The 12677-nt window shown below is 40.6% G+C and overlaps 1 protein-coding gene across 1 annotated transcript in view; it reads left to right on the top strand.

Annotated features, from left to right (window-relative positions):
- The window catches only part of IL1R1 (interleukin 1 receptor type 1), a 45353-nt gene that overhangs the window by 17672 nt on the left and 15004 nt on the right, over positions 1–12677 (top strand). The window contains exon 2 of the mRNA XM_036263340.1: positions 6833–6899. Within this exon, the coding sequence (XP_036119233.1) occupies positions 6839–6899 (61 nt within the window). The 5' untranslated portion in view covers positions 6833–6838. The remainder of the gene's footprint in view (positions 1–6832; positions 6900–12677) is intronic.

The following is a 12677-nucleotide window of genomic DNA, read 5'->3' as shown; positions in this document are numbered from 1 at the left end:
TGCACTCGAAAGTGCCAGATGCACCCGAAAGTGCCAGATGGAAACCCACCGGGTTTCCTGCACCCGAAAGTGCCAGATGCACTCGAAAGTGCCAGATGCACCCGAAAGTGCCAGATGGAAACCCACCGGGTCTCCTGCACCCGAAAGTGCCAGATGCACCCGAAAGTGCCAGATGGAAACCCACCGGGTCTCCTGCACCCGAAAGTGCCAGACGCACCCGAAAGTGCCAGATGCACCCGAAAGTGCCAGATGCACTCGAAAGTGCCAGATGCACCTGAAAGTGCCAGATGGAAACCCACCGGGTCTCCTGCACCCGAAAGTGCCAGATGCACCCGAAAGTGCCAGATGGAAACCCACCGGGTCTCCTGCACCCGAAAGTGCCAGACGCACCCGAAAGTGCCAGATGCACCTGAAAGTGCCAGATGGAAACCCACCGGGTCTCCTGCACCCGAAAGTGCCAGACGCACCCGAAAGTGCCAGATGCACCCGAAAGTGCCAGATGCACTCGAAAGTGCCAGATGCACCCGAAAGTGCCAGATGGAAACCCACCGGGTCTCCTGCACCCGAAAGTGCCAGATGCACCCGAAAGTGCCAGATGGAAACCCACCGGGTTTCCTGCACCCGAAAGTGCCAGATGCACCCGAAAGTGCCAGATGGAAACCCACCGGGTCTCCTGCACCCGAAAGTGCCAGATGCACCCGAAAGTGCCAGATGCACTCGAAAGTGCCAGATGCACCCGAAAGTGCCAGATGGAAACCCACCGGGTTCCCTGCACCCGAAAGTGCCAGATGCACCCGAAAGTGCCAGATGCACCCGAAAGTGCCAGATTAAAACAGACTGGTACCAATTTCAGAACAGATGGAAACCCACCGGGTTTCCCAGGTCAGGAGTCGGCGTCCCGACCCTGAGGGGGAAGTGCGGTTCAGCGGCGTCCGGCCCGCAACAATCCCAGAAGGCTCCGGAGCTACCGAACAGAAAACAGATGGAAAGGGAAATCCCTTACCCAGATCCTCGAGGCTGAAGTCTTAGTCCGAATTAGCCGAATCAAAGCCAGAACGGATGTAGGTGCGGAGGGCGAGGAGGCAGCCCTCCGCGTAGTCTGAGGAGGTCGACCCCACGGAAAAGGGGGACCTCGCGGCTGATCTCGCTGGGGCCTCCAAATGTTGTAACCCAGGAGATCGACCACACTCAGACTCCATTTTTCAGTTTTTGGGGATGTTTTATTACCTGCGCAGGGACTGCAGCCCCGAGCTCAGGGGGAGGGTTGCTTATATAGGGCCGGGGTCATTCAAGAGTTTAGCAGAGCAAGCAAGCTGCTTGTACAGAAGCGGAGGCAGTTAGCGATAAGCAGGAGGGAACGGAGGGGGGAGGGAGCTGAGGCGAAAGGGAACTGGGTCAGCATACATCTGTCCTGCTATTCATTCCATTATCCAAGTTTTAAAAACTAACAAATTCGAGACAGATATCAGCGGTCAGTCAGGTGCAATACACACATGTTGAACAGTTACAGTTTTATGGGGTAAAGGGAGCTTCAGTTTCTCCCTATCAGTTTCTTTACAGAGCATGCAGGACACTCTGGCCTTGGGGCCGTTTCTGTCCTCCCTTTTCTTGAAGGATGTTGCTTTTCAAATTCCCAGTGAAGGTCAAACTCTAGTTAATTTTTATGGGGCTAAAGCCCTCTATAACATTCCCCATTGTTCGTCTTGCTGTCTCTGAGGTTGTTAATTAGGGCAGCTTAAAGACAAGTTGGATTCTAAGGACAGTGAGCTACAACACTAACCCTACAACTTAAAGAGCTAGAAAGTAAACAAAATGAAAAATTCGGCCCAGTCAGTGTGGCTCAATGATTTGAGCATTGTTCCATGGACTGAAAGGTCCTGGTTTGATTCCTGGTGAGGGCACATGCCCAGATGGCAGGATTGATCCCCTGTAGGGGATGTGCAGGAAGCAGCCAATTGATGTTTCTCTCTTACATCAATGTTTCTATCTATTTCTCTCTAAATAATCAATTTTAAAAACATGAAGGAAGGAAGGGAAGGGAATAAATAATAAAGGTCACAGTGGAAATAAGTGACATAGATACTAAAAATAAATAAATAAATAAATAAATAAATAAATAAATAAATAATCAGTAAAACCAAGAGCTGGTTGTTTTAAAAGATAAACAAGATTGATGAACCTTTAGCCAGATTCGCCATGAAACAAAGAAAGAGAACCCAAATAAGCACAATCAGAAATGAAAGAGGAGAAGTAACAACTGACACCACAGAAATACAAAGGATCGTTAGAAAATACTGAGAACAATTATATGCCAACAAATTGGACAACCTAGGCCAAATGGACAACTTTCTAGAACCACACAGTCTCCCAAAACTGAACCTGGAAGAGTCAGAAAACTTGAACAGACTGTAACAACTATGGAAGTTGAAGATGTAATCAGGAAACTCCCAGTAGACAATAGGCCAGGTCCAGAAGGATTCATAGGTGAGTTTTACAAACATTCAAAGAAGAATAACACCCTTTCTCCTCAAACCATTCCAAAAAAATCCAAGAGGAAAGAAGACTTCCAAGCATGTTTATGAGGCCAGTGTAATCATAATTCCAAAACCATATAAAGACACTACAAAGAAAGAAACTACAGGCCAATATCTCTGATGAACATAGATGCCAAAATCCTCAACAAATCAGATTCAGCAATATATTAAAATAATTATTCACCATGGCCAAGTGGGTTTTCATCCCAGGGATGTAAGTCTGGTACAATATTTGCAAATCATTATAAGTGATATACCACATAAACAAAATTAAAAAATAAAAATTACATGATTATATTGATAGATGCAGAAAAAGCATTTGACAACATTCAGCATCCATTTTTTATTAAAAAAAAAAAAAAAAAAGCTCAGCAGAGAGGGAATAGAGGGATTATATCTCAACATAATAAATGTCATATATGAAAAACTTACAGCCAACATACTCAATGGGCAAAAACTAAAAGCATTTTTTTAAGAACAGGAACAAGACAGGGATGCCCACTTTTGCTACTCTTATTTAACATAATACTGGGAGTCTTAGCTACAGCTGTCAGACAAAAAGAAAAAATAAACGGCATCCAAATTGGAAAGGAAGAAGTGAAACTGTCATTATTCACAAATGACATGATATTGTACATAGAAAGCCCTAAAGACTCCATAAAAATTCTACTAGATTTAACAAATGAATTTGGCAAAGTATCAGGTTACAAAATTAATATCCAAAAATTGACGGCATTCTTATACACCTACATTGAACACCGAGAAAGGGAAACTGAAAAAAACAATCCCATTTAACATTGCAACAAAACATTAAGATAACTAGGAATAAACTTAACCAAGGAGATAAAAGACCTGTTTTCAGAAGACTACAGGACATTGAAAAAAGAAATAGAAGAAGATATAAAAAGTGTTCTTGGTTATAGGTCCATGCTTTTCATTACTTCAGATATCTCATGCCATGCCAGTCCCTTTTGTTCTGTAGTGTTTCTGTTGAGAGATTAGCTGACAGTCTTATGGAAGCACCTTTGTAGATAATTAATTGCTTTTTTTTTTTTTTTGTTTTGCTAACTTTAAGATTCTCTCTTTGTATTTAACCTTTGTCATTTTAATTATGATGTGCCGTGGTGTGGGTCTATTTGGGTTCATCTTGTTTGGGGTTCTCTGTACTTCCTGAACTTGTGTGTCATTTTCCTTCACCAGGTTAGAGAAGTTTTTTGTCATTTCTTCTTTTTTTTTTTCATTGCTTTTTTTAAGGTAAAGTGGAAGGGAGGGAGGGAGGGAGGGAGGGAGGGAGTAGAAAGAGAGAGAGAGAGAGAGAGAGAGAGAGAGAGATTGAGAGATTGAGATCGAGATCAATTGGTTGTTTCCTGCATGACACTGACGAGGGCTGGGGATCGATCCTGCAACCTAGGTACATGCCCTTGACCAAGAATTGAACCCAAGACCCTTTGGTTCATGGGCCAACACTCTAACCACTGAGAGAAACCAGCTAGGGCTGTCTATTTCTTCAAATAGGTTCTCAATTTCTTGCTGTCTCTCATCTTCTTCTGGTACTCCTGTGATGAGAATGTTGTTATGCTTCATGTTGTTCAAAATTTCCTTAAGCTATCTTTGTTGTTTTTTTTTTTTAATTCTTCTTTCTTTTTGCTGCTCTTAATGGTTTTTTATTTTTGCCTTGTCTTCCAAATCACTGATATGATCCTCTGCTTCATACAACCTACTTTTTATTCCTGTACTCTTGTTGTCAGGTACGGTATTCCTTTTTATTTTGGTTTCTATGTCCTTTTCATGCTGTTGTAGTTCTCACTAAGTTCCTTGAGCATCTTTATAAACATTGCTTTAAACTCTATATCTGATAAATTATTTGCCTCCATTTCATTTTTCATTCCATTGCCTCTTTTTTCTGGATGTTCCTTCTGTCTTTCATGTGGGTCTGTTTTGTTTTTTTTCTCTCCCAGTTTTGGTCGTCTCTTTGTGTTTTTTCCTTTGTATTAGCTAAAACTACTATCACTCCCAGTACTGGTGGGTGGCTTTCTATAGTAGGTGTCCAGTGGGACCCAGTGATGCATTCTCCTTGATCTCCTGAGCTGAGTGCTCTAGGAATGTCTTTTGTGTGGGTTATGTGGGCCCTTCTGATGTAATTGCTGTTGTCCATTTTGTGGGTGGGCTGGACCCTCACACTGGTTGACTGTGAGGCTCAACTCTGGCCACATTGTGCAAACTGTTGTAATCTTGCTGACAGAACAAAATAAGGTGAAACAAAACAAAGCTGAAAACAAAACAAAAAACTAACAACAACAACAGCAGAATAAGAAAAAAAAAAGAGAAAAATAATAAAAGACAAGGGACAAAATGAATAAGAGAAGAAAAAAGAATATTAAAGAAAAGAAGGAAAACTAATTAAATAGATTTGCTGTGACTCTCAGTCTTCTGTAGCAGGTGTCCTGTGGGACTCAGTGGTATGGTCTCCTTGATCTGCTGAGCTGGGCGTGCTAGGAATGTTCCTTGTGTGGGTTGTGGGGCTCTCCTATTGTAAGTGAGTCTTGATTGTTGTTGGCCTGTTCACTCATGGGATTCGCCATCTGGCTGGCTGACTGTGAGGCTCATCCGTGACCATAGCATGTGAGCTGCTGTGTAGGTGCTGACCAAAACAAAGTAATAATGTTTAAAAAAGGAAAAAAGAATAAGAAAAGAAGAAAGAATAAAAAGGATAAGAGAAGACAAAGAAAAGGAAAAAAGAATAAGGAAAGAAAAACAAATAGCAAAAAAACATTGAGAAAGGAAAAAAATAAAATACAGAAATAGAAAGGGAAAAAAAAATTTAAACAGAAAAAAAAAGAATTTACCTCAGCAGAGTTTAGTGCCTCTGCAATCTCCCTTTGGATATACTGTTTGTGAAGTTTGTTGGATCCTGCTCCAAGGTTGTCTGAAGCTGGCCACTTGGTATATTGTTTCTGGTCATTTTGAGAAGGACTCTGGTGTAGGCCAATGTCAGATGCTGTCTTGTGCCTGGCACTCAGCAACCTGTTTGAAGCTACAGGCGATCCATAGATTTTGCTGCCTCTGCCTGGCTTGGCCTGCACATGGGAAGGACCAAGCTGTGCTCCAAAGCCCGCTTTTACCAGTACCAGGCCCTGGAGGTGGGTCAGCAAACGTACCAAGGCCCTGCAGTTTGCCTCTCTGCCTGCCTTCTCCTGCTGGTGGCCTGTTAGGCTCCTTCACTGAAAGAGCTTCTGGAGGGATCGAGAGGAATGGGTTAGTGGATCTCCTGTGAGTGGGAGGTGCCATTCAGACTTCGGGGAAGGTGGTGGATGTGATCCCCTGTCCCAGGGCCACATGACTGAATCTGTCCTGGATTTTGCCCTGGACCCAGCAGGACAGAACCCCTAGTAGTCAGGCATGTGGGGCCTTCAGAGCCCAGAGGTTGGGTCTTCCAGATGCTGGGAGGGTATTTCTATCACATCTCCTGTGAGGGGGAAGTGCCAGTCAAGGTCAAAGGAAAATGAAGAAATGGCCATGCCCCAAAGCCAGTCACTGACACCCCCTGAGTCTGCTTAGACTTCTACTTCCCAGTCTATGTTGCTAACTCCTCAGCAAGGCTTACGATCCTCAGGGTGGGGTGAGAGGGATTCCTGAGGGTGAGGTAATTGCTTTCTCCCAGGTCGGTGCCACTTGGAGAAGATTGCTCCACCCAAGATGGGCACTGCAATATCTGAGAATGACTCAGTACAGGGATCCCGGCTGCTGTCTCCATATGTCTCTCCCCAGAGCCACAAACCCAGACTCTCCTCAGGCAACTCCACTCAGCACTGCCCTTCCTCCTTAAAGTTGGCCCTTTAACAGGGTGCCTGTGTCTCTAGCAGACTCTGCTTCTCCTTGGTGGACAGAAACTCTGCTGCTTTTCACAGCTATATGGACGCCTCTTCAAGGCTCTGGAGCTCTGGGCTAGGGAGGCTGGCCTGGGATTTAGGTACCACATCTCTTAGGGTAAAGCCCCCCAAAACTGAGATACCCCTCAAGCATCTCAGGTGCTGTCCTTAGGAGTGGGGCCAGTCCCTTTCTCTTCTCCACCCTTCCTACCACTCTCGACATGCCTTTTTCTGCAAATCCTATGAGACTTCTCTTAAGCTTCTCATCAGTTGGTTATTCAGGGTGATTGTTCCCCCAGTTTAATTGTATTTCCAGTAATGTTTTGGGAGAAGGTGATTTCAAGAATCACCTAGTTTACTGCCATCTTGGAAAACTTTGGAATAGTAACATTTTTAATTTTTGTTTTTCTTTCGTTCCTCTTTCTCTAGGAGAATATGAAAGTGTTACTCAGGCTTGTTTGTTTCATAGCTCTCCTGACTTCTTCTCTGGAGGCTGGTAAGTTAAGCATTTCTTTGTGTTATTATCTGCTAAGAGAATCTATTACTTAGAATACATGAAGTAGCTTATCTGACAGAGTCATTTATATTACCTTTTCTGTCGAATCCCAGGACACACAGCCTCCTGGTCACACGACTGTACTGATAAGTATTCTTTTAAGCATATTTCATTCTCTCATTTACATATTGGGAAACTGAGGCCCAGTGAGGTTAAGAGCCTGAGGTCATGTTTCTAGTCTCAGAGCAAGACTTAAAGTCCAGGTCTCTGGTGTCTAGTCCAGGCCTTTTCCCACTGTATTGCTGATTGAAGAGAATGATAAAGGAAATCCTGGCTTTCATTCAGAAGAGGTGTTAAATGCAGTATTTGTGAACCCACAGCTGAAAACTATCAAGAGTCAGTTCTTTGTTTTCTCTATTTATTCATGTTCACTCTTTTCTCTTTCTCCCTTACTGCAAATGCATTAGACCCTACCATGTATAGGCACAGGGGCTGAGGGGGCAGAAGTGAATAGTCCAGGCAGAAATTTCTGCTGGCAGGTGGTTTCCATTCCAGTTTGTTTAGAAAAGTAAATATTTATTATGTCATGTGGTGATAAGTGTAGAGAGAAAAACAGCAGGAAAGGAAGATATAAAGTTTTGAGATTGGGGGTACCAGAAAGTTAAATTTTTTGATAGTGTGACCAGAAAGTTGATTTTTGAGTCAAACCTGAAGGAGGGAGCTATACAAATATGAATCTGGGGAAACATTCCAGGCAGCATATGCTAAGGCCCTGAGACCAACAGTGCAAGCATGGTCTAGGCACTAAAATACCGTTGTTGTTGGAACAGTGAAAAAATGAGGGAGGTGCTAAGGAATTAAGTCATTTGGGTAATAATACATGCCAAATACAGATATGCTAAGAAAAAAAATGTCTGAGAGTTGTTTACTTGATTGAGCAACTTAAAAGTCATAGGTGACATTGATCAGAACAATTTTGGTGGGGTGGTGGGGCAAACCCCAGATAAACAAAGTGTATGTCTAGCTGAGACCTTACGTTAGGTTTATTCTTTTTATTACTACTAATGTTTTTGCTGCTGTTATTCCCAATATCTAAATACTTAGGAGTCCTTGCTCTGCACAAGTTTCATGCTAAGTGCCAAATCACTTTTGTTTCAATTCTGTGAATTTTAGCAGCTTTATTGAAGTTGTAATTGACATATAGGGTGTCCCAATAAAATGTATGCACAAAAAAAGTGTAATTATAAAGCAGTGTTTATTAAAATACATTTCATTTTCAAAATGTAATAGAATCTAGACACCTTGTGTGTGTGTGTGTGTGTGTGTGTGTGTGTGTGAATGGACACCATGTATAATAACCTACACATGTTTAAAATATACTATTTGGTGTGTTGACATATATATCCACCCCTGAAATCATCGTCATAATCAAGATAATGCATATATATCCATCACTTTCTAAACTTTCCTGTTGGTCTGTGTTTTCTATAGTGTATGGCTACTGAAGTCTCTGCTTGGTCATCTAATGGTCATCTAATTTCCTTAGACTATTTGGCCCAATAAGTCTTCTACCCTTTGTTGAAGGGTAGTATGTATGTTGAGGTATGCCTTCAACACCTAGGCTGTTCACAACTCTGTCTCAGTGCTCACTTCCCACTTGTGCATGACCTTTTCCATATTTAAGAGATTGGTGCCTTCTCTGGTCTTCCCTGGGCATGTACACAGCCATGTGTAGATATGCACTCTTCTGGATTACCCAGGAATATTTTAGAGCTTTTCAAATCTCCTTATAGCCATTTAGTTCCCCAGATCTTCCTTTTCCTTTTGACCAGAGTCTTGTTTGTTTCAATTGGTGTCATGGCTTCAGGTAGCTGCAGTGTTAAACAGTTGCCACTGATTGATTTTTTAAACAAACACTCTGGGGATAGGGCTTTTCCTGTGGAGCTCTGAGTCAGGAAAATAACAACACCACTCTGTGAGTGTGACTTTTCCACAGAACTGCCAGTGAGGTCAAATTGTGGCAGTGCTCAGGAATGGGACTTTTTGAGGGGCTCCAGACCTGATCTGCTCCCACAAGCCTTCTGGTTTTCACAGCTACTGTGTTTGTACGGCTGCAGGTGTTCAAGTTTATAGTGGTGCTGGGAAGAGCAGAGGGTAAGAATAGTTTAAATTACAAAGCCACAAATCCCGCTGTTCTACTGAGATGCAGCTGTTGCTGTTGTTTTTTATTTATTTATTTGTTGTTATTGTTTTAACCCTCACCCAAGGATATTTTTCCATTGATTTTTAGGAAAAGTAGGAGGAAAGGAGGGAGGGGGAGAGAGAGAGAGAGGGAGAGAAACATCAGTGTGTGAGAAACACATCGATTTGTTGCCTTCCACACGACTCTGATCAGGGTTGGGGATTGAACCTACAACCCAGGTACGTGCCCTTGACCGGGAATCAAACCCATGAGTCTCCAGGCCAGTGCTCCAACTGCTGAGCCAAACTGGCCAGGGCTGCTGGTGTTTTTAAAATAAATGTTCCAATTATTGCAACCCTTTGATTTTGGAAAGTTTTAGTCTTTACAGAGGAGTGAATTTATGGAGACTCTCACTCTGCCATTCTGGAAATCCTGCCTCAAAAGCTCAGAAGATTTTTTGTTTGTTTTTGTTTTGTTCTTCTCACATAAGAATATCCTATTTATTGAAAAGACTGTCTTTTCTCCACTAAGTCTCCTTTCTGCCTTTGTAAAAAATCAGTTGAATATATTTGGATAATTTATTTCTGGGAGGTCTGTTCTGTTCAGTGATCTATTTATTTTTATGCCAATACCATGCTGTCTTAATCCATGTGGCTTTGTAATAAATGTTCAAATAAGGCAGTGTAATTTATTCAACTTTGTTATTTTTAAAAACAAAGTTGTTTTGACTAACTATATATCAATTTTAGAATTAGCTTGTTAATTTGTGCTAAAAGTCCCACTCAGATTTTGATTGGCATTGAGCTGAATATAACCCAATTTAGGGACAGTTAACATCTTAATGATATTGAATGTTCTGATCCATGAATAGAGTATATATTTCTTTATTTATTTAGATCTTGTTTAATTTATTTAAGCACGATTTTATAACTTTCATTGGATAGATCTGATGCATCGTTTATCACATTTATCCTTAATTATTCATATCTTTTAATGCCATTATAAATAGTATTTTTAAAAATTCAGCTTTAATTGTTCTTAGCAAACCCATTCAATTTTGCGTACTTATGTTACATTACAATTTATTAATCCTTCTAGGTCTTTTGTAGATTTTAGAGTGTATTCCATATAGATGTTCATGTGATCTACAAATAAAGCCATTTTACTTTTTCCTTCAATCTGTATGACATTTATTAATTTTTTCTTGGCTTAATGTACTAATTAGATCTCTCAGTATACAATGTTGAATAGAGGTGATTAGAATGGACACCCTAATCTTACTCCTTATCTTACTATATATGAGAGCTGTAGGTTTTCCATAGCTGCCGTTTATTCGATTCAGGAAGTTCATCTCTATTCCTAGTTTACTGAGAGTTTTTATCAAAAATGGATGTTGGATTTTGTCAGTTTTTTTCTGTACCTATTCAGATGACTATATAGTTTTTCTTAAACTCTGTTAATATATGGAATTTCATCAATTGATTTTTTTTTAATGTGAATCCAACTTTGAATTTTAGGATATATACATCATAATGTATTATCCTTTTTTCGTGTATTGTAGGATTCAGTTTGCTAGACTGTTTTAAAGAAATTTTGCATCTTGGCTTATGGGTTTTTTTTTGTTTGTTTCTTGTAATGTCTTTGTTTGGTTTTAGTATTAGAGCAATGTTGACCTCATAGAGTGAATTGGGAGTGTTATTAACTGTTCAGTTTTCTGCAGGAGTTTGCAAAAAATTGGTATTGTTTCTTCTGTGAATATACCAGTAAAGTTATCTAAGCCCCAAATTTTCTTTGTTGGAAGATTTTTAGTATTTGTATTGTTATTCAGGTTATTTCTTTCTTTTTGAGGAAACTTTTATAGCCTGTGCCTTTCAAGCAATTTGTTTGTTTTACATAAGTTGTTGACGTTACTGGCATACATTTGTTCTTAATATTTCCTTATTACTCCTTTAAAAATGTTTTAATGAGAGAGGCCATCTCTCTTTTTTCCTGATCAGTCTGACTGGAAATTTTATTAATCATATTGATTTTCTGAAAGAGTTAACTTTCGGTATCTGTGATTTTTCTGTTTTCCATTTCGTTGATTATCTCTTTAATATAATTTTTTATCTTCTGCTTAATTTGGGGACAATTCTTTTTTGTAATTTATTTATTTATTTATTTTTTTAATCCTCATCCGAGGACATTTTTCCATTTTTTGTACAGACAGAGTGGGAGGGAGAGAGAGGAAATGAGAGAGAGGGAAACATCGATGTGAAAGGGACACATCGAGTGGCTGCCACCCGCACGACCAACCAGGGCCGGGGACAAACTGCAACCGAGGTACATGCCCTTAGCGGGAACCGAACCCGGGTCTCTCCGGACCGCAGGCCGACGCTCTAACCGCTGAGCCAAACCGGCCAGGGCCTTTTTTCTAATTTATTAAGTGGAAACTGAAGTCATCAGTTTGAAATTTTTTTCTTATATGGGCATTTAGTACTGTCAATTTCCTCTTTCACAGTTTCCACTGCGTGCCGTCACTTTTGACATGTGTTTTTCTTGTCATTCAGTCAGAATGTCTTTGATCTCTTTCTTCTTTCATTCATGGGTTATTTAGGAGTGTGTTTTTTATTTATTTATTTTACAAATAATACTTTTTATGATTGCATACTGCACACTGTGGAAGTTTTGTTCAGATCTGCTGGTGCCGTATGGAGCTGCTAAGTGAGCACAGTACGGCTTCCCAGCTAACAGCGTATTTTATATTCATTTAAAATGCTTTCTCAAATATATTGGGAATTCCTAGATAACTCTGTTATTGGTACATAATTGAATCCCATTGTCACCAGAGACCATACTTTGTCCAATTTGAATCCTTTTAAATATAACAATTACTGGGTTTTGATCAAGAACATTGAATATCTTGGTAAGTTTGTTGTGTTTACTTAAAAATGTGTATTTGGATATTGTTTAGTAGGATTTTCTATAAATATCAGTTATGCCAAACTTGTTGTACAAATCTTCTGTATCATAACTGATTATCTAATTGTTCTACTTGTTCTATCAATTATTGGGAGTAGAGTATTAGAATCTCTGACTATAACGATGGTTTTTTAAAATTTCTCCTTGCTGTCTAGCATTTTGCTTCAAGTATTTTGAAGCACTGTTAGTAGGTGAGTGAACATTTAGGGTTACTATGTACCTCTTTAAAAAATTTTTTTTTTAATTCTCACCCGAGGACATTCTTGCATTTACCTTCAGACAGAGTGGGAGGAAGAGAGAGAGAGAAACATCCCTGTGAGGGAAACACATCATCAACTGGTTGCCACTCACATGACCCCAACTGGGGCCAGGGACAAACTGCCAAGGTACATGCCCTTAGTGGGAACCGAACCCAGGACTCCCTAGGGGGAATTGAACCCGGGACTCCCCGGTCTGCAGGCTGACGCTCTAACCGTTGAGCCAAACCGGCGAAGGCTACTATGTACCTCTTGATTCTTGATGAATGACTTCTTTATCATAATGAAGTTATCCTTTTTATTCCTGGTAATGGTCTTTTCTATAACATCTATTTTTTCTTTTGATTAGTGTTAATATGGTATAATTGCCCACCTTTT

This window comes from Molossus molossus, unplaced genomic scaffold (genome assembly GCF_014108415.1).
Source record: "Molossus molossus isolate mMolMol1 unplaced genomic scaffold, mMolMol1.p scaffold_m16_p_15, whole genome shotgun sequence".
NCBI classification, from domain to species: Eukaryota; Metazoa; Chordata; class Mammalia; order Chiroptera; family Molossidae; genus Molossus; species Molossus molossus.
The sequence above is the reverse complement of the archived record's forward strand: the minus strand, read 5'-3'. Positions and strand labels throughout refer to the sequence as shown.